This window comes from Triticum urartu, chromosome 2A, assembly GCF_056163025.1.
Source record: "Triticum urartu cultivar PI428250 chromosome 2A, HENAU_Tu73, whole genome shotgun sequence".
NCBI lineage: Eukaryota > Viridiplantae > Streptophyta > Magnoliopsida > Poales > Poaceae > Triticum > Triticum urartu.
This window is the reverse complement of record NC_141874.1, coordinates 439312412-439339009: the sequence shown is the minus strand read 5'-3', so window position 1 is coordinate 439339009 and position 26598 is coordinate 439312412. Positions and strand designations below refer to the sequence as shown.

The 26598-nt window shown below is 49.2% G+C and overlaps 1 protein-coding gene across 1 annotated transcript; it reads left to right on the top strand.

The window, feature by feature from the left end:
* The first annotated feature begins 5876 nt into the window (after window positions 1-5876).
* On the top strand, window positions 5877-6305 carry LOC147985392 (uncharacterized). The gene has a single exon (XM_087541545.1). It carries the CDS (start codon window positions 5877-5879, stop codon window positions 6303-6305), a length of 429 nt encoding a protein of 142 aa, XP_087397671.1.
* The last annotated feature ends 20293 nt before the right edge of the window (window positions 6306-26598 follow it).

The following is a 26598-nucleotide window of genomic DNA, read 5'->3' as shown; positions in this document are numbered from 1 at the left end:
GTGTTATGATCAGCACTACTAGTTGGAATAGATTCTACCCACTTACGTAATCAATAGCAACTAAAATATGTGTATACCCATTAGAGGAAGGAAACTGTCCCATATAATCAAAGCCCCAAACATCAAATGGTTCAATAACAAGTGAATAATTCATAGGCATTTCTTGATGTCTACTAATAGTACCAATTCTTTGACATTCATCACAGGACAAGACAAACTTACGGGCATCCTTGAAGAGAGTAGGCCAATAAAAACCGGATTGCAATACCTTATGTGCAGCTTTGTCTCCAGCATGGTGTCCTCCATAAGCCTCGGAGTGACACTTGCGTAGGATTTGTTCCTGTTCATGCTCAGGTACACAACGTCTAATAACACCATCTACTCCTTCTTTATAAAGGTGTTGTTCATCCCAAAAGCAATGCCTTAAATCATAGAAGAACGTTTTCTTTTGTTGGTATGTGAAACTAGGTGGTATAAACTTAGCAAAAATATAATTAGCATAGTCAGCATACCATGGAGCAGTACGAGAAGAATTTATGACAGCTAATTGTTCATCAGGAAAGCTATCATCAATAGGTAGTGGGTCACCAAGAACATTCTCTAACCTAGACAAGTTGTCTGCAACGGGGTTATCAGCTCCCTTTCTATCAATAATATGCAAATCAAATTCTTGAAGCAAGAGAACCCATCTAATAAGTCTAGGTTTAGCATCTTTCTTTTCCATAAGATATTTAATAGCAGCATGATTAGTGTGAACAGTTACTTTAGAATCAACAATGCAAGGTCTAAACTTATCACAAGCAAATACAACTGCTAAAAATTCCTTTTCAGTAGTAGCATAGTTTCTCTAGGCACTGTTTGGAGTTTTACTAGCATATTGAATAACATTTAAGTTCTTATCAACTCTTTGTCCTAGAACAACCCCTACAGCATAATCACTAGCATCACACATAATTTCAAATGGTAAATTCCAATCAGGAGGCTGAACAATAGGTGCAGAAACCAAAGCTTTCTTAAGTATTTCAAATGCTTCTACACAGTCATCATCAAACACAAAAGGAACATCTTTTTGTAAGAGATTAGTCAGAGGCCGAGAAATTTTAGAGAAGTCCTTCATGAACCTCCTATAAAAACTGGCATGACCAAGGAAGCTTCTTATACCTTTAATGTCCTTAGGACACGACATCTTTTCAATAGGATCAACCTTAGCTTTATCAACTTCAATACCTCTTTCAGAAATTTTAGGCCCCAAGACAATACCTTCATTAACCATAAAGTGGCACTTCTCCCAATTCAAGACAAGATTAGTTTCTTCACATCTCTACAAAACTCGATCAAGGTTGCTTAAGCAATCATCAAAAGAAGTTCCGTAAACGGAGAAATCATCCATGAAAATCTCAACAATCTTTTCACAAAAGTCAGAGAATATAGCAGTCATACATCTTTGAAAATTAGCCGGTGCATTGCATAAACCAAAAGGCATACGTCTATAAGCACAGGTACCGAAAGGGCAAGTAAAAGTTTTCTTTTCTTGATCCTCTTTTGACACCGGTATTTGAGAGAAACCAGAATAACCATCTAGAAAGCAAAAGTGAGTATGTTTGGATAATCTTTCTAGCATTTGATCAATAAAAGGTAAATGGTAATGATCCTTTTTAGTAGCTTTATTTAATTTGCGAAAATCAATTACCATTCTATAACCTGTAACAATTCTTTGTGGGATCAGTTCATCTTTATCCTTAGGAACTATAGTGATACCTCCCTTCTTAGGGATACAATGGACAGGACTTACCCACTAACTATCAGCAACAGGATAAATTATACCTGCCTTCAGAAGCTTTAGTATTTCTTTCCTTACCACTTCTTTCATCTTAGGGTCTAACCGTCGTTGGTGATCAACAACCGGTTTCGCGTCTTTCTCCAATTTTATTTTGTGCTGGCAGAGAGTGGGACTAATGCCGTTAAGATCATCAAGAGTATATCCAATAGCAGCACGGTGCTTCTTTAGAGTTTCCAATAATTTCTTTTCTTCATGCTCTGAAAGGTTAGCACTAATAATAACATGATATATCTCTTTCTCATCAAGATAAGCATATTTAAGAGTATCAGGTAAAGGTTTAAGCTCAAACACGGGATCACCCTCGGGTGAAGGAGGATCCCCTAGAATTTCAATAGGCAAGTTATGTTTCAAAATAGGTCCCTGTTTAAAGAATACTTCATCTAATTCCCTTCTTTCATTCATAAACATATCATTTTCATGGTCTAGCAAATATTGTTCTAAAGGATCAGTAGGAGGCACAACAATAGAAGCAAGACCAATAATTTCATCTTTACTAGGCAATTCTTTATCATGGAGTTGTCTACGAAACTTAGCAAAATTAAATTCATGAGACATATCCCCTAAACCAACAGATACAATATCCTTATTGCAATCTATCTTAGCATTAACAGTATTCAAGAAGGTTCTACCAAATATAATGGGAACAAAGTCATCTTGTGGGGAACCAGGAACAAGAAAATTAGCAGGATATTTGACTTTCCCACACAAGACTTCAACATCTCTAACAATCCCAACTGGTGAAATAGTGTCTCCATTGGCAAGCTTAATTGTAACATCAATTTCTTCTAACTCAGCAGGTGCAATATCATGCATAATTTCTTTGTATAAGGAATGAGGTATTGCACTTGCACTAGCACCTATATCACATAAGCCATGATATTAATGATCTCCTATTTTAGCAGAAATAATAGGCATGCCTACAACAGGTCTATGTTTGTTTTTAGTATCGGGTCTAGCAATTCTAGCAACTTCATCATAGAAGTAAATAACATGCCCATCAATATTATCGGCCAAGAGATCTTTAACCATAGCAACACTAGGTTCAACTTTAATTTGCTTAGAGAGAGTAGGTGTTCTAGTATTACTCTTAAAAACCACAGTTGAAGCTTTAGCATGATCCTTTATTCTAACAGGGAAAGGTGGTTTCTCAATATAAGCAGTAGGAACAACATGATCATTATAAGTGATAGTTTTTTCTTCAACTTTAATAGGTGCAACTACTTTTACTTAAATGGGAGGATTATATTTAAACCACTTCTCCTTAGGGAGATCAACATGAGTAGCAAAGGATTCACAGAAAGAAGCTGCTATCTCAGAGTCAAGTCCATATTTAGTGCTAAATTCACGGAAAGCATCGGTATCCATAAAATATTTAGCACAATCAAACTTAGGTGTTATACCTGACTCCTTACCTTCGTCGAGGTCCCAATATTCAGAGTTGCATTTAATTCTTTCCAATAAATCCCATTTGAATTCAATAGTCTTCATCATAAAAGATCCAGTACAAGAAGTATCGAGCATGGAGCGATTACTAAGAGAAAGCCGAGCATAAATTTTTTGAATCATCATTTCTCTTGAGAGCTCATGATTGGGGCATGAATATAACATTGACTTAAGCCTCCCCCAAGCTTGAGCGATGCTTTCTCCTTCACGAGGCCAAAAATTATATATATAATTACGATCACGATGAACAAGATGCATAGGATAAAACTTCTGATGAAATTCCAATTTCAATCGGTTGTAGTTCCATGATCCCATATCATCACATAGCCTAGACCATGTCAATGCCTCTCCCTTCAAAGATAAAGGGAAGACCTTCTTCTTGATAACATCATCGGGCATACCTACAATCTTAAATAATCCACAAACTTCATCCACATAGATTAGGTGCAAATCGGGATGCAATGTTCCATCTCCTGTAAAAGGATTAGCTAGCAGTTTCTCTATCATACCCGAAGGAATTTCAAAGTAAACATTTTCAGTAGGTTCAGTAGGTTGAGGAGCAACTCTTTGCTCTACTGGTCGGGGTTAAGATACCCCGAACAAGCCCATCAAAGGATTATGTTCCATAGTAACAAGTGACAGTAAATTTCAGCACACTATATAAATTTTTCCTTACCAAATTCCACCTACCAAAGGCGCTTCACTCCTCGGAAACGGCGCCAGAAAAGATTCTTGATGACCCACAAGTGTAGGGGATCTATCGTAGCCTTTTCGATAAGTAAGAGTGTCGAACCCAACGAGGAGCAGAAGGAAATGATAAGCGGTTTTCAGCAAGGTATTCTCTGCAAGCATTGAAATTATCGGTAACATATAGTTTTGTGATAAGGTAATTGGTAACGGGTAACAAATAGTAAAAGTAAATAAGGTGCAGCAAGATGGCCCAATACTTTTTTTAGCAAAGGACAAGCCTGGACAAACTCTTATATAAAGGAAAGCGCTCCCAAGGACACATGGGTATCGTCAAGCTAGTTTTCATCACGCTCATATGATTCGCTTTTGGTACTTTGATAATTTGATATGTGGGTGGACCACTGCTTGGGTATTGTCCTTCCTTGGACAATCATCCCACTTATGATTAACCCCTATTGCAAGCATCTGCAACTACAACAGAAGTATTAAGGTAAACCTAACCATAGCATTAAACATATGGATCCAAATCAGCCCCTTACGAAGCAACGCATAAACTAGGGTTTAAGCTTCTGTCACTCTAGCAACCCATCATCTACTTATTACTTACCAATGCCTTCCTCTAGTACCAAAAAATGGTGAAGTGGCATGTAGTCGATGTTCACATGACACCACTAGAGGAAAGACAACATACATCTCATCAAAATATCGAACAAATACCAAATTCACATGACTACTTATAGCAAGACTTCTCCCATGTCCTCAGGAACAAATGTTACTACTCACAAATCATATTCATGTTCATAATCAGAGGATTATTAATATGCATAATGGATCTGAACATATGATCTTCCACCAAGTAAACCAACTAGCATCAACTACAAGGAGTAATCAACACTACTAGCAACCCACAGGTACCAATCTGAGGTTTTGGGACAAAGATTGGATACAAGAGATGAACTAGGGTTTGAGATGAGAAGGTGCTGGTGAAGATGTTGATGGAGATTGACCCCCTCCCAATGAGAGGATCGTTGGTGATGATTTCCCCCTCCCGGAGGGAAGTTTCCCCGGCAGAACAGCTCCGCCGGAGCCCTAGATTGGTTCCGCCAAGGTTCTGCCTCGTGGCGGCGGAGTTTCGTCCCGAAAGCTTTCTTATGATTTTTTCTCCATGAAAGAGTCCATATAGACAAAGATGGGCATTAGAGGGTTGCCAGGGGGGCCACGAGGCAGGGGGCGTGCCCAGGGGGGTAGGGCGCGCCCCCACCCTTGTGGACGATGGGTGGCCCCCCTCTGGTACTTCTTTCGCCCAATATTTTTTATATATTCTGAAACATGCTCTCGTGAAGTTTCATGACTTTTGGAGATGTGCAAAATAGGTCTCTAATATTTGCTTCTTTTCCAGCCCAGAGTTCCAGCTGCCGGCATTCCCCCTCTTCATGTAAACCTTGTAAAATAAGAGAGAATGGGCATAAGTATTGTGATATAATGTGTAATAACAGCCCATAATACAATAAATATTGATATGAAAGCATGATGCAAAATGGACGTATCACCCGGCAAGGCCTTTCGAAACCAAGGAAAACCCGCCAGGGGCCGTGAGAAGGAAGTTTGCCTTGATGAGAGTGATGGAGGGGATGAAGAGGAAACCAGCGAGCAGGAATTCTAGAAGGCCAATGACGCCCTGTGCATTGACGGGGGTGCATCTTTGCACTCCACTCACCGCTAGCTCAAGCAGTGGGCATGTGAGGTTAATGCCGTGGAGCCAGCGGCAGAGTTTCGGAAGCCCCTCAAATGGTCACACACGCCCATCATCTTTGACGAAGAGGACCATCCTGAACGCACCACTGTGGTAGGGTGCTTGCGATTGTTGGTCTCTCCAACAATTCGCAACCTCAAGGTCCCAAAGATGTTGGTCGACAGCGGGGCCGAGTTGAATCTGATTTCCCCAAAGGTGATTAGCAAGCTTCAGATAGCAGAGGAGGAACTAAAGGTCATGGGCACGTTTCAAGGAATTAATCCCGGCAGGATCCGTCCCAAGGGAAAGATCACGTTGCCAGTGACATTTGGGGGAGAATTGAACTACCGAACTAAGAAGGTTGTGTTAGACGTGGTTGACCTCCCCCTGCCATACAATGGGATCCTTGGGTGCCCAGCTTTGGCAAAGTTCATGGCAGCATCTCACTATGCCTACAACATCTTGAAGATGCCAGGGCCAGTGGGAGTCATTGCCATTCCATCAGATGAGAAAGACACGATCATTTGCATGGACAAGATGTACCAGGATGCAGTCGCAGTTGAGGCTGCGGCAACGGCAATTCTCGCCAAGGAAAGCTAAGGAAAGAAGAAGGATAGCAGGGACACCAGCAAGGAATCCGGGAAGCGTACCTCTCCAGAGTGCGCTGCGCATGTCGATGACTTGCCGGAGAGTTCCAACAGCAAGAGATCCAAGGTTTCTGCACCGCAAGTGAAGAAAGTCCCAGCAGGGCTAGCTGGCATTGATGGTACCTTCACTATCAGCGTCGCCCTTGATGACAAATAGGAAAGCGCGCTCTTTGCCTTCCTATGGGCGAATATCGATGTGTTTGCCTCGCAACCATCTGATATCCCCGGTGTTCTCAGGGAGGTAATCGAGCACCACCTTGCTGTCTGCCCACATGCCCGACCTGTCAAGCAGAAAGTTCGGAAGCAGGCCTTGGAGAGGTAGCAGTTCATTGAAGAGGAGATTAAGAAGCTTGAGGCAGTTGGTTTGGTCATAGGAGTGCTACATCCAACATGGTTAGCAAACCCAGTGGTCATTCGCAAGGCTAACGGGAAACAGAGGCTTTGCATAGATTTCACAGATCTCAACAAAGCTTGCCCGAAGGACCCATTTCCCTTGCCGCGCATCGACTAGATCGTAGACTCCACTTCAGGATGTGATTTGCTCTCCTTTATAGATGCATACTCTGGATATCATCAGATCTTCATGTCCAAGGAAGACGAAGAGGAGACCTCATTCATCACCCCATGTGTTACGTAATGCTTTCTCCGCATGCCATTCGGATTAAAGAGTGTCGGGTCCACTTTCGCAAGAGCAGTCCAGATTGGTTTTGAGCCGCAGTTGTAGAGAAGCATTGAGGCTTATATGGATGATATTGTGGTGAAAACCAAGGACAAGGTAACCCTCATCCAGGATTTGGAGGAAACATTTGCTAATCTGTGCAAGATCAACTTGAAGCTAAATCCGGAGAAATGTGTGTTTGGTGTCCCCTCCGGCAAGCTACTTGGGTTCTTCGTATCCCATTGTGGGATCGAAGCCAGCCCCAACAAGATCAAGGCCATCAAGCAGATCCAAGCACCTAGAACAGTCAAAGATGTGAGGCGCTTGACAGTATGCGTTGTCGCACTTAGCAGATTCATCTCAAAGTCTACCGAGTGTGCCTTGCTATTCTTCAAGATCTTGAAGAAGGCAGGACCTATGAAGTGGACCCCGGAAGCAGACGCAGCTTTGCCAGATTTGAAGGCCTACTTGTCCTTTGTGCCTACTTTGGTTGCCCCCAGACCACAAGAACCGTTGCTGCTGTACTTGGCGGCGACTAATCAAGTGGTTAGTGTAGCCTTGGGGGCACAACGGGAAGTAGAGGAAACAGAGAGTGAACAAAGCCTGGCAGGACCAGAAGAGGATCAGGGTAAAGAAGAGCACGGCAGCAACGGCAACCCCAAGGATGCGACAAGGAAGAAAGTGGTGCAGCGCCCAGTGTACTTCGTTAGCTCCCTGTTGCAGGGGGCTAGGTTAAGGTACTCTGGCGTGCAAAAGTAGATTTTTTGCCTCATCATGGCCTCAAGGAAACTGCACTACTACTTCCAAGCCCACGAGATTATGGTTGCCACTCGCTTTCCGTTGCAAAGGATACTCCAAACCCTAAGGCTACCGGCAGAATAGTGGAGTGGGCTTTGGAGTTGTCCAGCTTTGGCCTAAAGTTTGAGAGCACCTCAACCATTCAGAGCAGGGCATTGGCAGAGTTTATTGCAGAATGGACGCCAACCACTAACGAAGAAATGCTGGAGACAGTTATCCCCAGTAAGGAAGCGCCCCAAGAATGGATCATGTATTTCGATGGCGCCTTTTCCCTACAAGGTGCAGGGGCTAGCGTGCTTCTCGTTGCCTCCTCTAGGGAGCACTTGAAGTACGTCGTCCAAATGTACTTTGCCCGGGAGGAGGCAACCAACAATACAACAGAGTATGAAGGGCTCCTTGCCAGGCTCAGGATTGCCGTAGAATTGGGAATAAAGAAGCTGGTCATTCGAGGAGATTCACAGCTTTTGGTGAGACAAGTCAACAAGGATTACCAAAGTCCATTGATGGAGGCATACGTTGACGAAGTGAGGAGATTGGAGGAGCGCTTTGACGGATTGCAAACAGAGCACGTACCCCGTGCGAAAAACAGCATAGCTGATCATCTGTCAAAGTGTGCTGCGCAAAAGCTTCCTTTGGAACCAGGAACTTTTGTTCTCCATCTTACTCAACCCTCTGTATCCCCGACAACAATGGCCAGAAAAAGGAGGAAGTTGGACTCTGGTAAGCCTCTCCTGGTAGAGCCTCCCTGGGCTCCTGGCAGGGACCCCGTCGGAAACAACTCCTCATCACTCGCCGGACAGCACTCTCTAGCCGGGCCAATGGTCCCCGCAAACGAGAAGTGCGCTCCCATAGATGAGGAGGTGCCGCTAGTCCTTGTTGCCGAGCCTCAGGCTCCAACTTGGGCAAGGCACATAGTCCATTACCTCCAAACTGGAGAACTTCCCGATGAGCAAGATGAAGCTAAAAGAGTAGCCCTTAGGGCCAGTATGTATCAGTTTGTCGATGACATTCTATACAGAAGGATGCCCAATGGTGTGAAATTGAAGTGCATCTGCCGGGAAGAGGGAAAGGAATTGCTGGCAGAGATACACAAAGGCATGTGCGGCTCCCACGTTGGATCAAGGGCATTAGTTGGGAAAGCATTCCAGAAAGGATTGTATTCGCCCACAACCCTCCAAGATGCGGTCAAGCTAGTCACCAAGTGTGAAGCATGCCAGTTCCATTCCAAGAACACCCACCTGCCTTCCCAAGCTCTTTAGACAATCCCTTTGTCATGGTCGTTTTCGGTCTGGGGGCTCGATATCCTCTGCCCTTTCCCCTGAGCTGTCGGGGGATTTGAATTCTTGTTCGTTGCTATCGACATGTTTACAAAGTGGCCAGAAGTAGCTTCCGTGAGAAAGGTGACTACTCAGTCAGCTATCAAGTTCTTGAAAGGACTGGTGTGCCACTTCGGAGTCCCTGCAAGGATCATTACTAACAACGACACCCAGTTTACGAGCCGCGCCTTCATGCAATATGTTCATGCCCTCGGAAGCAAGATCTCATTTGCCTCTATGGCACATCCCAGAAGCAATGGACAAGCCGAGAGGGCGAACGCTGAAGTGCTGCGAGGACTCAAGACAAGAACATTTGATATGCTGTAGAAGCATGGCAGGCGATGGATCAATGAGCTGCCGGTAGTCCTCTGGTCCCTCAGAATGACACCAAATCGGGCTACCGGGCAGACTCCCTTCTCCCTAGTTGAGGGAGTCCTGGATTAGGGGGTGTCCGGGTAGCCGGACTCCAGGACTATGAAGATACAAGATTGAAGACTTCGTCCCGTGTTCGGATGGGACTTTCCTTGGCGTGGAAGGCAAGCTTGGCAATGCGGATATTCAAGATCTCCTACCATTGTAACCGACTTTATGTAACCCTAACCCTATCCGGTGTCTATATAAACCGGAGGGTTGTAGTCCGTAGGCAATCAACCCCATATACAACAATCATACCATAAGCTAGCTTCTAGGGTTTAGCCTCCTTGATCTCGTGGTAGATCTACTCTTGTACTACCCATATCATCAATATTAATCAAGCAGGACGTAGGGTTTTACCTCCATCAAGAGGGCCCGAACCTGGGTAAAACATCGTGTTCCCTGCCTCCTGTTACCATCCAGCCTAGACGCACAGTTCAGGACCCACTACCCGAGATCCGCCGGTTTTGACACCGACATTGGTGCTTTCATTGAGAGTTCCTATGTGTCGTCGCCTTTAGGCCCAATGGCTCCTTTGATCATCAACAACGATACGGTCCAGGGTGAGGCTTTTCTCCCCGGACAGATCTTCGTCTTCGGCGGCTTCGCTCTGCGGGCCAATTCGCTCGACCACCTGGAGCAGATCGAAAGCTACGCCCCTGGCCATCAAGTCAGGTTTGGAAGCTTAAACTACACGGCTGACATCCGCGGAGACTTGATCTTCGACGGGTTCGAACCACGGCCAAGCGCGCCACACTATCTCGAGGGGCATGATCTAGCTTTGCCTCCGGACAGTGTCCTGGAGGCCGCACACGCATCGGTTCCGACCCCTAGCTCGGAGCCTATTACGCCAATCGAGGATGAGCGGTTGGACGTCACCTCGGGGGCTGCGATCCCAAAAGCGATCGAGCCGAACGCTAGCCCCGCACTCTGCACGACCCGTGACTCCGAGGATCCGGACTCCTCCCCGGACTCCGAACCCCCCGCGCCCCTGCCAATCGAATCCGACTGGGCGCCGATAATGGAGTTCACCGCCGCAGACATCTTTCAGCATTCGCCCTTTGGCGACATCCTGAATTCTCTTAAGTCTCTCTCTTTATCAGGAGAGCCCTGGCCAGACTACGGTCAGCGAAGGTGGGATACGAACGATGAGGAAATTCAAAGCCCACCCACCACCCACTTTGTAGCCACTGTCGACGATCTAACCGACATGCTTGACTTCAGCTCCGAAGACATCGATGGCATAGACGACGATGTAGGAGACGAACAGGAACCAGCACCTGTAGGGCGCTGGAAGGCCACCTCGTCATATGACATATATATGGTGGATACTCCAAAAGATGGAGATGGCGATGGAACAGTGGGGGATGACGCCCCCAAGAAACAGCCAAAGCGCCAGCGTCAGCGGCGCCGCTCTAAATCCCGCCAAAGTAAAAACGGTGATTCCGACACGGGAGATAATACTACCCCGGATAGCGTCGAAGAACACCCACCTCAGCAAGATTCGGCACAGGAAGATGGAGAAGCCAGCCCTCATGAGAGAGCGGCAGACCGAGAGGTCGAGGATGATAACTATATGCCTCCCTCCGAAGACGAGGCAAGCCTCGATGACGACGAATTCGTCATACCATCAGACCCCGCCGAACAAGAGAGTTTTAAACGCAGGCTTTTAGCCACGGCAAGCAGCCTCAAGAAAAAGCAGCAACAGCTTAGAGCTGCCCAAGATTTGCTAGCTGACAGATGGACTAAAGACCTTGAGGCCGAAGAGTATGAACTCGAACGCCCCTCCAAGAGTTACCCGAAGCGCAGGCCGCTACCCCGATCAGAGGAGGAAGCACCTACATCACCAGCGCATGACATGGCAGATCGGCCACCTCGCGGCCGCGACAGAGAGGCCTCTCGGCCCTCCACCCAAGCCATGCCCCAACGCCGCTCAACTAAGGCACGGGAAAATGCGCCCAACCTATGAGACATACTGGAGGATAAGGCAAGACAAACAAGATCGATCTACGGATCGCGCGGGCGCCCTACGACATGTGACAATGATCTTCACGCCGGATACAACAAATCTGGCTGGGCCGAACACAACAGACATAGCTCTTCCGAGCTGCGTCGTGATATAGCCCAGTACAGAGGCGCCGCACACCCGCTATGCTTCACGAATGAAGTAATGGATCATAAAATCCCAAAGGGTTTCAAACCTGTAAACATCAAATCATACGATGGCACAACAGATCCGGCGGTATGGATCGAGGATTATCTCCTTCACATCCACATGGCACGCGGCGATGATCTACACGCCATCAAATACCTCCCGCTCAAACTTAAAGGACCGGCCCGGCATTGGCTTAACAGCTTGCCAGCAGACTCAATCGGTTCTTGGGAGAACCTGGAAGCCGCATTCCTTGACAACTTCCAGGGCAGTTACGTGCGACCGCCGGATGCCGACGACTTAAGCCACATAATTTAGCAGCCAGAGGAATCGGCCAAACAATTCTGGACACGATTCCTAACAAAGAAAAACCAGATAGTCGACTGTCCGGACGCAGAGGCCCTAGCAGCCTTCAAGCATAACATCCGCGACGAGTGGCTTACCCGACACCTGGGACAGGAAAAGCCGAAATCCATGGCAGCCCTCACGACACTCATGACCCGCTTTTGCGCGGGAGAAGACAGCTGGCTAGCTCGCAGTAACAACTTATCAAAGAACCCTGGTAATTCGGATACCAAGGACAAAAGTGGCAGGACACGTCGAAATAAGCAAAAACGCCACGTTAACAGCGACAGCAATGAAGACACGACAGTCAACGCCGGATTCAAAGGCTATAAATCCGGTCAGCGGAAAAAGCCATTCGAAAAGAATACTCAGGGCCCGTCCAGTTTGGACCGAATACTCGATCGCTTGTGCCAGATACATGGAACCCCCGAAAGGCTAGCCAATCACACTAACATGGATTGTTGGGTGTTCAAGCAGTCAGGCAAGTTAAGGGCCGAAAACAGAGACAAGGGGCTGCACAGCGACGACGAGGAGCCCAAGCCGCCAAACAACAATGGACAGAAGGGCTTTCCCCCACAAGTGCGGACGGTGAACATGATATACGCAACCCACATTCCCAAGCGGGAGCGGAAGCGTGCGCTACGGGACGTATACGCGATAGAGCTAGTCGCCCCAAAGTTCAACCCATGGTCCTCCTGCCCGATCACTTTTGATCGAAGGGACCATCCCACTAGCATCCGTCATGGCGGCTTCGCCGCATTGGTTCTCGACCCAATCATCGACGGATTTCATCTCACAAGAGTCCTCATGGACGGCGGCAGTAGCCTGAACCTGCTTTATCAGGATACAGTGCGGAAAATGGGCATAGATCCCTCAAGGATTAAGCCCACAAGAATGACCTTTAAAGGCGTTATACCAGGTGTAGAAGCCAACTGTACAGGCTCAGTAACACTTGACGTGGTCTTCGGATCCCCGGACAATTTCTGAAGCGAAGTGTTAATCTTCGATATAGTCCCGTTTCGCAGTGGCTATCACGCCCTGCTCGGACAAACCGCATTCGCAAAGTTCAATGCGGTGCCGCATTACGCATATCTCAAGCTCAAGATGCCAGGCCCTCGAGGAGTAATTACGGTCAACGGAAACACCGAATGCTCCCTCCGTACGAAGGAGCACACGGCGGCTCTCGCAGCGGAGGTACAAAGTAGCCTTCTCAGGCAATTCTCCAGTCCGGCCATCAAAAAGCCAGACACTACCAAGCGCGCCCGGAGTAACCCACAGCAGGACCGCCTGGCACACTCTGAGCAAGCGTAGCAATGCTGCCCCAACCCCAGCTCTCGCGACATAGCGAAACCAGTACCTCGCGTACATAACTACGCCCTTGAAATACCTTGGGCACAGGGGAAGGGGCACAATAACGGCACGCCCAAAATACGGCTTAAAACGTACTAGGGGCTGCCGGATTCTTTTTTTAATTTTTTCCTACTTTCAGGACTCCATACTTCGGACGACCTGTTCGGCAATTCGACTGCCGCACAAACGATGCAAGCTCCAGGGAAGCAGACAAGCCATGCCGCATTATGGAACTCCCAGGTGGTCTCTGTTATGAGCGGTATACCTATTTTAAATACAATTCCGCGGCCTGCCCCTGGTCAGGACATACTAACTAGTCCAATATCTTTTGCTTACCACACTATTTGTATCGTTCGGCTCTGATAAATAGCCTCTCTATAAACAATGCATAGCCTTTGTCTATTTTCTGCATTACTCTCTTTTATATATGTTCATTAATGACATGTTGCACCCGTACACGGTGGTACGGCAAATACGCCAGGGGCTTCAGTACCCTTCAATATGGCGTGAGAAGTCGGTACACTTTCACAAGTGTGGCACCGCGAACTTATAGCACTATATGCATCGGCTCCGAATCATGATTTGGGTCAATAGTTGGGTTTGCCCGGCTCCTATGTTTTGGTGCCTTACGTTCCGCTATATCGGCTAAGGTAGCACTAGGAGAACCAGTGCGATTGTGCCCCGGTTGAGCTGGGTTAAGCACCTCAGTGGAGAAAGCTAAAACTGACTGTCATTATGAGGCGAGAGACCGCTCGCTGTTCGAGTCCCTAAAGACTTATGCCGCTTCAAGCGAGGAGCCGGATTTATTCGGCCAAGGCGTGGATAGCGCCCCGAACTCGGTCTTCCGAACTAGGGGCTTCGCCGAAATTTAAAATTATAAAGTTCTATGGCTAAGTGAGAGTGTTCAAGCATTATAGTCCGATTGCCTGGTTCGTTGTGCTGAGCGCCTCCCTCGAAGGACCCAACTATGGGAAAAAGAGCGCTCAGGTTTATCCCGAACACCCTAGCACTAGTGGCATGGGGGCAGAAGCCGACGACTGGCCATCTCTCAATTTTTGATAAACGGCCGCACAAAAAATAATATTTTAAATTCAACAAGCATTGCTTATCGCCTATGAACAAGTTTTCAGCGCACAGGATAAACATGAGCGAGTTCATTCAAAAATTACATCCTTGGTACATTCATCCGCCACAAGGCGGGCACCCGCAAGAACATCCTTATAATAGTTCTCGGGCTTGCGATGCTCCTTCCCCAGCGGCGGCCCGTCCCTCACAAGCTTCTCACCGTCCAGCTTACCCCAGTGCACCTTTGCACGGGCAAGGGCCCTACGGGCTCCTTCGATGCAGACGGACCGCTTGATGACCTCAAGCCTTGGACAGGCCTCCACCAGCCGCCGCACCAGCCCGAAGTAGCTCCCAGGCAGGGCCTCTCCGGGCCACAGCCGAACTATGAAGCCCTTCATGGCCTGTTCGGCCGCCTTGTGGAGCTCGACCAGCTGTTTCAGCTGGTCGCTCAGGGGCACAGGGTGTCCGGCCTCAGCATACTGAGACCAGAACACCTTCTCCGTCGAGCTTCCCTCTTCGTCTCGGTAAAATGCGGCGGCGTCGGATACGCTGCGAGGAAGATCTGCGAATGCCCCTGGAGAGCTCCGGATTCGGGTAAGTAACAGGTAGTTTACTTTTATATTTCTACTTTGCATAAAGAATGCCTTACCCGCTACTATCTTCTTCATCTCCTCCAACTCTTGGAGGGCCTTTTGGGCTTCGGCCTTGGCAGACTTGGCAGTCTCAAGGGCTGCCGCGAGCTCGGACGCTTGGGTCTTTGACTCAAGCTCCAAACCCTCATGTTTTTTCATGAGAGCCTGAAGCTCTTGCTGCACCTCGCCGACCTGAGCCTCAAGTTTCTCTCGCTCGGTGCGCTCCGCGGCCGTTTTCCTTTCGGCCTCGGATAGCGCCTGCTTGGGGGTCGCCACCTCAGTCGTGGCCCCTACAATAAGCAGTACAATCCTGTTATTTTTTGCAATCACGCCTCTCTATAGGCACTTTTCTGTAAGGTATTTCTTACCTTCTTTTTCCTCGAGCCGCCGCTTGGCCAGGCCGAGCTCTTGCTCGGTCCGCTCGAGGTCCTGTTTCAGGACACCCACCTCCGCCGCCAGTGCGGCGGTGGATAGCAGCGAAGCCTGCATATGCATATTGACTCTTTATTGTTAGACTCCTGCGAAATTTAATAGATCCTCTATTCGGCTTTTCTTTCCGAATGCCAAACAGAGCATCAGGGGCTACTGTCTATGCGGTAATATTTTTACATATTTTTACTTACCTCGAAGCCTGTTAGAAGGCTAGCGCAAGCTTCAGTCAGTCCGCTCTTGGCGGACTGAACCTTCTGGATCACCGTACTCATAATAGTACGGTGCTCCTCGTCGATGGAGGCGCCTTCAAGCACCTCCAGCAGATTGTCCGGCGCCTCCGGTTGGACGGAGGTTGCCGGCTTAGAAGGCTTGCTCCTCTTGGAAGGAGTTCGCCTGCCGTGGTCCGGAATTGTTGTAGATTCCGGCACGGTGTCCGGCTCAAAGCCGGACTTGGAGCCCTGGGGGGTCTTGTCCCCTTTACTCCTGGAGTCCGGGGGGTTGCCTTGCGGCTCCTCCAGGACCACCTCTTCCTGCCCCGGAGCTTGTCGCGACGCCACTTCGGCATCGTCCGCAGTGCGGGGGGAGACAGCGGGCGGAACGGAGTTCACGTCCGATGAATCCAGGGAGCCGCTCGACGACTCGTTGAGTTCGGCCCGGGGCGGGCTGCATAATTATGATCGACATTAGGGAAAGCTGCGCGACAAAAGAACATCATGAGTTACTCTGATATCCGAACTTACGATTTCACCGGACGCTTGGCCCTGTCTGGCCACTCCTCTTCGTCCTCTTCGGCGTCGGGGGAGTAGTCCGGCGGAGGGGTCTTCCTCTTGCTAGACCCCTCGGCCTCCCCCGTTGGGGCGGCCTTCCTCTTCTTTCCTCCCCCCGCTGGAGGGGGAGAGGTTTCTTCTTCCTCCTCCTTGTTTTCACGGGAGGAGGGCGTCTCGGACTCATCGGATGACGAGTCCGACATCACCACATTACGGGCACTCTTTCGAGTCCCCGTGGCCTTCTTCTTCTTGGCCTTCTTCTCCGGCACCACATAAGGCGCCGGAACCAGCATCTTCACTAGGAGAGCAGGGGCTGGGTCTTCGGGGAAGGGAGCCGGACAGTGAATCGATCCGGACTGTGCCTGCCAAGCCTGTCAAAGGTGAGGGAGTTTAGATCCTGCATAGAGTCAAACTATGAAAAAACTTAACATCCTGTAAAAGGTGAAAATAGCTTACCTCGCCAGCGTGACGCCGCGAGCTGTATCCGCGGTCCTTGGAAGCGGATGTGGGAGCCTCGGCGCCTTTGGTTAGCACCTTCCAGACATCTTCATACGTCGTGTTGAAGAGCCTGTTAAGGGTTTGGTGCTGCGCCGGGCCAAACTCCCACAGATTAAAGTCCCGTTGTTGACACGGGAGGATCCGACGGACGAGCATAACCTGGACTACATTGACGAGCTTGATCAGCTTGCTCACCAGGGACTGGATGCATGTCTGCAGTCCGGTCACCTCTTTTTCGTCGCCCCATGACAGGCCCGTCTCTTTCCAGGACATAAGCCGCGTGGGGGGTCCGGATCGGAACTCAGGGGCTACGATCCATTTCGGATCGCGCGGCTCGGTGATGTAAAACCACCACGATTGCCACCCCTTCAGGGTCTCCACGAAGGAGCCCTCGAGCCATAGGACGTTGGCCATCTTGCCTGCCATGGCGCCTCCGCACTCCGCCTGGCTGCCGCGCACCACCTTGGGCTTTACGTTGAAGGTCTTGAGCCAGAGGCCGAAATGGGGGCGGATGCGAAGGAAAACCTCACACACGACGATAAACGCCGAGATGTTGAGGATGAAGTTCGGGGCCAGATCGTGGAAATCCAGGCCATAGTAAAACATGAGCCCCCGGACAAATGGGTGGAGTGGAAAACCCAGTCCGCGGAGGAAGTGGGGAAGGAATACTACCCTCTCATGGGGCCTTGGGGTGGGGAGAAGCTGCCCCTCCTCGGGAAGCCGGTGCACGATGTCTTTGGACAAGTATCCGGCCTTCCTTAGCTTTTTGACATGGCCCTCCGTGACGGAGGAGACCATCCACTTGCCTCCCGCTCCGGACATTGCTGGAGAAGGTTGAGGTGGGAAGTGCGGGCTTGGGCGCTGGAGCTCGAGTGCGCAGGAGATGGATAGGCAAAGGAGGAAGAAGGCGTAGGTAAAAAGGTGGATCCTTATCCCCTTATATGGGCGGATGCGGTTGTGCGTCCCCACCAGCCTAGTAAAACTCGCTTGCCTCCCAAGCGCCGTGATAAATGGCACGGTTGGGTTACCCACGTCCGTATTGATGAGAATCCCGCAAAGGGGGTACACGATCTCTGCTTTGACAAGACGTGCCAAGGAAACCGCCTCGCAAAACATGCTGAGGTGGAAAAGTAAAAACGATTCGAGTAAAGGACTTGGCCGTAGTGTGATGACGCACTGCGGAATACGTCAGCAGATTTGATTTGTGTTAATATTATTCTCTCTATGGCAATATGTGGAAACTTATTTTGTAGAGCTGGACACTATTCTTGGTGTTTACAATCTTCTATGAAGGACTTGGAGGAGGAACCCGCCTTGCAATGCCGAAGACAATTTGCGCGCCGGACTCGTCGTCATTGAAGCCTGGTTCAGGGGCTACTGAGGGAGTCTTGGATTAGGGGGTGTTCGGGTAGCCGGACTATACCTTCAGCCGGACTCCAGGACTATGAAGATACAAGATTGAAGACTTCGTCCCGTGTCTGGATGGGACTTTCCTTGGCGTGGAAGGCAAGTTGGCGATGCGGATATTCAAGATCTCCTACCATTGTAACCGACTTTATGTAACCCTAACCCTATCCGGTGTCTATATAAACCGGAGGGTTGTAGTCCGTAGGCAATCAACCCCATATACAACAATCATACCATAGGCTAGCTTCTAGGGTTTAGCCTCCTTGATCTCGTGGTAGATCTACTCTTGTACTACCCGTATCATCAATATTAATCAAGCAGGACGTAGGGTTTTACCTCCATCAAGAGGGCCCGAACCTGGGTAAAACATCGTGTTCCCTGCCTCCTGTTACCATCTGGCCTAGACGCACAGTTCGGGACCCACTACCCGAGATCCGCCAGTTTTGACACCGACACTAGTCTATGGGGCAGAAGCAGTTATCCCCAGGAACTCATTTACGGGTCGCATCGAGTGCTTGCCTATGATGAAGTAGCGCAAGATCAGCACCGGTGTGACGATGCTATGCTAATCGAGGAGAACCGTCTCTAGGCTGCTACGCGTGCTGCACGCTACCAGCAACCCTGCATCACTATCACAGCCGCATGGTTCATGCCCGGTGTTTTAAGGAAGGCGACCTTGTCCTTAGGCGCGTTTAGTCCGCCAAGTGTGCAAATAAGTTGACGCCGAAGTGGGAAGGCCCTTACCGGGTAGTACGAGTCACCAGACTGGGCGCAGTCCGTCTGGAGACCGGAGATGGCATTCAGTTGCAAAACTCATGGAATATTGAGCATCTTTGTAAGTTCTACCCGTAGGGCACAGCTGTCGGGCCCTGCTCGGCATCCACCCTTTTTACGGGCCTTGCCTCAGTTGCATGTAACCCCTTTTACAAAGCCAGACGCAGACCCTGAGCAGCAGAGAAATAAACAAAGCACTGGGGCCCCCACCAAGTTGCATGAATAAGCATTTCATGAGCATTGCATGCATAAACATTTCATGAGCATCACATGCATAAGCATTTCATAAGCATTGCATGTAAATATGATCGCATCTTGCATCATTTCCATCTATAGGTTCCTACCAAGAACTTGGCCTCTAAAGGGAGCTGGAAAGATGAACCAACACTGCGATCTCCGGCAAGCCAAGCAGATAAGTTCTATCTCTTGTCCATACGTGTTCTGTAATAAAAACTTGTGCATATAGAAAACCTCGTTGCTTTTTTGAAACTTAGGAGCTCCCATCCTTTGACTCGAGCGCTGCCTCGGTCAGGATGGTCGTAGTGGCCTTTGATGAAAAAAGGTTGGTGAGGGGCTGGTCCCTCATTTATGCCCGGTAGGCTCAGTTCCCCGACAGCAAAATAGAGGGTACCGACAGGATAGCCTGCCGGGGCAAACTCGTTTATTTAAAGATAAAGAGGGATTCTACCTCTACATGGACATATACATGCGTGATTCCCCGGCAAGGTTCATCTTTTTCATTAAATATGTTGATACAACAAGTACCAACCTTACAGAATACAAACATGGACTCGATAAATTACATTATTTGAACTAAAATTTGGCAAGTGCCTACAGGTTTAAGATTGAAAAAACATAAGTGCCCCATAATGCCCTTTCTTGTCCCTCTCCTGCTAGGCACGACAGTAGAAGGCGAAGAGGGCAAAAGGAGCACCTGGGCAGAAGCCCAGCCTGACCCTGTCGGGGTCCAGGAGAGGTAGCCCGGCAGGAGCGGGAGGGTGCCAGCGGTGGCGTCGATGGAGAGCATAGAGGAGGTGACCCGTCGACCACCGCCACCAAGGCCAGCAGAATGCGGTAGGAGAGAACAGAGCTACAACCCGCGAGGAAGCCTGCCGGGGTCTAGCTGGAAGGCTGCTGGAGGAGTCGGAGGCACCATATCCGCCTTTGCTCCCAACTCCCCGGCAAATCACCTTGCCGGGGAGGAGATGCAGATGCAGATGGTGCTGCCACTGCTCGATGAAGATGGCGTGGGTGACGCTCAACCGGAGTCAGAGTCGTCGCCCTCTCGGTTGCTGCCATCGTCATCGTTGTCACTGTCCTCCTTGTCGCTTTCGCTCGAGGAGGAGGTTTCATCGTCGGTGGAGTTCTCTGCGCAACACCCTAAGCGAGCTCCCGAGCGCCCAAAAATCTTGACGGAAAGCAGGCCGCTCTCCATTAATTTAAACTGGAGAACGTGCCCCTCCGACAAGCTATGGGCTCGAGCAAAGGTCTTCTAGCCGCGGTGGAGTTACATAACATGAGGAGCAGGGAAGTCAACATCTACCCACATGCCGTCATTCTCACAACCCCTCCCGTGCAGCCTCAGCGCACACGGCTGTTCGAGATCCATCACCCGTACGAATGGAGTAGGGAGGCGGAGGTGTCCGCACGGAGGCTTGTATAGACCGATGACAAACTCTTGAGGCGGGTATCTAGCATGGACTTCCATTGGAGGAGGAGCCTCCGGTGGGGGCTCGACCAAAGCGCCGCCCGTCCTCCTCTTCCTCGGGCGCCACGACGACCGCGGCCTCGCCCCTTCCTCCTCCTCATACAACAGGCTCCGCCAACGCATGGTCCGGGGGAGGGGGGATGCGCTGTCGAGCAGAAGCTCTCATCGCCGCCATCAGAGTACCACCGCGCCCTCATCCTCTATAACACCCACAATGCGGCTATATCTCCCACGTGTCGGGGCATGACTTAGAGGCATAGCCGCATGGTAGGCATGTCGCAAGAGGGGTAATCTTTACACATCCCATGTACTGAATAAGAAAGGGATAAAGAGTCGACTTACAATCGCCACTTCACACAATACATAAATAATACATACATCATTACAAACAAAGGTCCGACTACGGAACCAAAATAAAGAAAGACAACCCCAAGTGCTAGATCCCCGATCGTCCCAACTGGGCTCCTCTACTCATCATCTGGAAAAGAAACATAGTAATGGCCCGAATCCTCGTCGAACTCCCACTTGAGTTCGATAGCGTCCCCTGCACTGGCATCATCGGCACCTGCATCTGTTTGGAAGTATCTGTGAGTCACGGGGACTCAGCAATCTCACACCCACGAGATCAAGACTATTTAAGCTTAAGGGTAGGAAAAGGTAGTGAGATGGAGCTGCAGCAAAGCACTAAGCATATATGGTGGCTAACTTACGCAAATGAGAGCGAGAAGAGAAGCAATGCACGGTCGAGAAGCTATAAGTGATCAAGAAGTGATCCTGAAACTACTTACGTTCAAGCATAACACACGACCGTGTTCTCTTCCCGGACTCCGCCGAAAAGAGACCATCACAGCTACACACACATTTGATTCATTTTAATTAAGTTAAGTATCAAGTTCTCTACAATCGGATATTAACAAATTCCCATCTGCCCATAACCGCGGGCACGGCTTTCGAAAGTTCAAAACCCTGCAGGGGTGTCCCAACTTAACCCATCACAAGCTCTCACGGTCAATGAAGGATATTCCTTCTCCCAGGAAGACCCGATCAGACTCGGAATCCCGATTACAAGACATTTCGACAATGGTAAAACAAGACCAGCAAAGCCGCCCGAATGTGTCGACAAATCCCGATAGGAGATGCACATATCTCGTTCTCAGGGCACACCAGATAAGCAATCCGTACAACTAAAACCAACCCTCAAGTTTCCCCGAGGTGGCGCTGCAAGGGGCTCTAGTTTGGACCAACACTCAGAGGAGCACTGGCCCGGGGGTTTAAAATAAAGATGACCCTTGAGTCCGCGGAACCCAAGGGAAAAAGGCTTAGGTGGCAAATGGTAAAACCAAGGTTGGGCCTTGCAGGAGGAGTTTTATTCAAAGCGAACTATCAAGGGGTTCCCATAACACCCAACCGCGTAAGGAACGCAAAATCAAGGAACATAACACTGGCATGACGGAAACTAGGGCGGCAAGAGTGGAACAAAACACCAGGCATAAGGCCGAGCCTTCCACCCTTTACCAAGTATATAGATGCATTAAAGTAAACAAGATATAATAATGATATCCCAACAATATCCATGTTCCAACAAGGAACAAACTTCATCTTCACCTGCAACTAGCAACGCTATAAGAGGGGCTGAGCAAAAGCAGTAACATATCCAAACAACGGTTTGCTAGGAAAGGTGGGTTAGAGGCTTGACATGGCAATATGGGAGGCATGGTATAGCAAGTGGTAGGTAGCGCGGCATAGCAATAGAGCGAACAACTAGCAAGCAAAGATAGAAGTGATTTCGAGGGTATGGTCATCTTGCCTGCAATGTTCTCAGAGTTGTCGAAAGCTTGATCCTCCTTAGCATACTCAATAGGTTCCTCGATCACGTACTCGTCTCCCGACTCTACCCAAGGCAAGAACACAAGCAAAGGACCAACAATCAATCACGGTGCAATGCACAAGCAATATGATGCAAAACATGTCATGATATGCAAGACATGATATGCAATGCATAGGCGTGCTTCGGAAGGGAAAGAAAGAACAAGGCATCAACTTGGCAAACCAAGTGTGCTGCTAGAAATATGAGATGATTTCGGTCAAAATCGATATAGAGATCACCGAAAACGGATGCACAGTTTGCCAATGGCAAGCAAAACAAGAATGACACAATTTTGCGATTAACAGCATGATGCCATCTAGAATGCAACAAGAAACTAAGCTACTGCACTCCAACATAGCAGCAAAGCATATGGCAGTGATGTACACAAGATTATTGACAAAACATGAACACTGAGCTACGGCTAAATCACACAAGAGCAGGTTCAAACAAGCATGGAAAAAGTGCAAAAGATATCAGCTTCACAGACTTAGTGAAAATACTAACATGCCAGAAATAACATCAGGAAGCAATGTTTAGAGCAAGCAAACAACATGCTATAGGAACATATCATAGCAAACCAAGGCATGGCATGAATCTACTAAATGCATAGAACAAAAGTCTCTTACTGATCATGAGCCAAAAAGGCACAGAAGATATGATGGCACCCATGTAAACATAGCAAGTTTTATTAACAGTTTCAGACTTAGCAGAAAACTAAGCATGGCATAAACAGAATAATGAAGGCATCTTTGCAAGCTCAATTCACTCATCACAAAGTACTGCATGACAAAACAAGCATACCAATAGCAAGAAGACATGTTCATGAAGCTAATCATGGCAAGAGCAAGTTCATAGCATGCATGGATCAAAAGCAACAACCATGGAAAAATTGATTGACATGTAAACAATCTGCCAGGAACATTTTATAGCAAAAGTAGAGTAAGCACAAGACATACTAGGGCACTCCATAATTGCAAAAAGAGGCATGGATGGATAGAGCATTACCATATGTTCAAAACATCCTAACTGAAGCAACTCAAAACAAGCATGTATCTCACTGTAGCATCATGTTTACATGGCATCAAAATAACAGCAGGAAAAGGACTTAGCAAAATCCTAAGTCTCTGAAAACAGCAATATCACGAAGGCTACTTTGCATGCTTGTGCTAGTCACCACATAGATCAAAAAAATACATGGCAAGCACCCGTGTAAAGATGGCATGGCATAGATCAAAACACATGTAGAGCTCATGCCCATATGAAGCACACATCTAATGTGACAAAAATGACAAAACATGATAATCTGCTAAGTAACAGGAGTAAACATTTTATAGCACTCTTGCATCAATGATTTGGGCACCAAGATGAACTCAAGCAAGCATGCCACAGTGGAATTCAATGAAGATCATCTCCCAATGAACATTTTGATATATCATGCGCATGAAATGGAGCTACGGTCATGGAGTTATGGGGCAATGAATAGGGGCATAAAATGTTAGGGACTTAGAAGAAATCAACCTCCGAAACTGGACGGGGTCGAACCGGGACGGCAGGGCGCCGTTTGGTTGGATGGGCGGGTGGATCTGATCCAACCCGTGGTGGATCCGGCTCCGGCGATGGCCGGCGACAAGCAGGGAGGTGGCGGCACATGGCGCGCGGATGCCGAGGCGGCGAGGCGGCGCGCACGGAAGCCGAGGCCGGCGGGACGGCGCACACGGAAGCTGAGGCCGGTGGAGGGCAACGCCGGTGAGGGTGTGGCGGCGTCGGGCGGAGGAGCGGGCCGGGCGAGCCGGGCGGTTGGCGGCGGCGACCGGGCCCGGATGGCCCCGCGCGGGCCCTGGCGGGCCGGCGGGTGAGGCCCGGCAGCGGGGACAGCCGGCGTGACATGTCGCGCCTGAATTGGCTGAGGGGGGCGGCGGACGCGTCCGGCCGGCGGCGGACGTGTCCGTCGGCGCGGAGGGGTTGGATCTAGGGTTTTGGGAACCGGAAATTGGACGAGGTGCACGTATTTATAGGTAGGAGGAGGTAGGTGTGTCCAAATGGAGTGTAGTTTTCACCCACACGATCGTGATCTGACGATGGAGGACATGGGAGTGGTTTGGATGGGTTATTGGGCCGTTTTGGAGGGGTGTTGGGCTGCAACACACAAGAGGCCTTCGCGGTTACCCGGTTAACTGTTGGGGCATCAAACGGACTCCAAATGACACGAAATTTGACAGGTGGTCTACCGGTGGTTTACCAAGGCCACTTGGCAAATCTCAGTCCATTCCGAGAACGTTTAACACCTGCTCACGAAAAGAGACAAAAGGGGTACGCAGATGCACGTAGGAGTGTCAGATTGCAAAACGGACAACGGGGAAAATGCTCGGATGCATGAGACGAACACGTATGCAAAAGAGATGCACATGATATGAAATGCATGACATGAACAAAATGCAAAATGGAGACAAAAACCCAACCACGAAGGGAAATCTCATAACTTAAAGCCGAAAATGGCAGAGTCGGAGTTACAATTATGGCAAGTTACATCCGGGGTGTTACATCCTCTCACCATAGCGAACAAAGAAAGTTTGAAGATGGGGAGAAGGGAAGTGTGTATGAGTAAACGCACCACTCCCGCCCCTTTTATAGAGGGACGGAGCAGAGGGCTGGCCTCTCACCCAGAGGGCAGCCACCCACTCCTCCAATACGGCCTCCCTACGCCTTCTGCTGCTCAGGGAATCAGAGCCGACCCTCTGCTCCAACCAAGGGCGCCTGATTTTCTGCCACGGTGCCCGTCCCCGTGCTCTCCGCATCCACTACCTACCCTACCAATGCATGGGGTACACGTGGCGGGTGCGCACAAAGTAGGAAGAAAGTGGGATGGCAGTTTCCGCCCCGTGATCGTGGAACATGGGCGATCTGCGTGCCATGATCAGAGTTTTCCGCAATGTTGCACACGACGCACGGGGAAACTGGAAACTGGCCCAGATCCAAGGCTAATGAAGAAGCAAAGAAGATCTCAAGGGACCGGCCACTTCCATGCCCCTGCCTGTGCACTTATTAGGGCCTGCCCTGACGACGCTCGGCAGTGCATTCGGGACATGCCCGGGGGCTTCTGTCGGTACAATAAACCTCGGGTCTATTGACCAGACTGTGCCCAGGCACGAGGACAAGACCACAACTCCAGGATCAGATTGAAGCACAAAAGACTAGCCCTTTGGATGATCCAGCATGCAGATCAAGAAGACCAAGAGGAGCCAGAGAAGCAAGACACGCCAAGGAAAAAGCCTCCCTTGCCGGGCAGGCAAGCCTGGCGAGGACGAGGTTTACCCTGGAAGCAAGCTTTCGAGGCATCCCGGCAGACCTGCCGGGACTTACAGAGACAGAACCGACCCACCGCACCACCTCATCGCGACCCAAGTCGTCGATCAGTGCGGTGTCAAGCTCTAAGGTGATTAAGTGGCTGCTATCCACCACGTGGTAGCCACATCCTACAGAAAACACCTACAAGTGACACCTGTCCTGCAACGTGTCAAGCAAGCAGGCGCAAAGCTAGCAAAATAGCCCGACAGCCCCTGCAGGGCAAGCTGTGATGTGATGTTAGGCAACACATTTAATGCACTCTGTCAGCCTGCAGAGTTAGGTATGATAGCACTGTTTTCTATCTAATCAGTGCATAATGACTGATTTGCCACTGTGGTAACCCCTTCTATCTATAAAAGGAGGCCCAAGGCAACAATAGAAGGGGTTGGATAATTTAGACACCCACACACTCATACGCATGTAGCAGCTCTCGCCCTAAGGCAACCCCGTCGGGCAAGCGAGTTGCGTCCACCACCATTTTTTCCACATCAATCCACCAAAGCAGCAGTAGGATTTTACGCCTCACGGCGGCCCGAACCTGGGTAAAATCGCCCGTCTGATCTCTGCCATGCTGTCTCATGTTTTTCTGCTCTTTGTGCAACGTGCCATCCCCTTGCCGAACCAGAAAGGGGATCTTGGTCCCATAGGTGACCGTGGTTTCCCGTGACACATGTCTTTCAAAATATCAACACTAAAAAAATATATCACTACCCCAGTA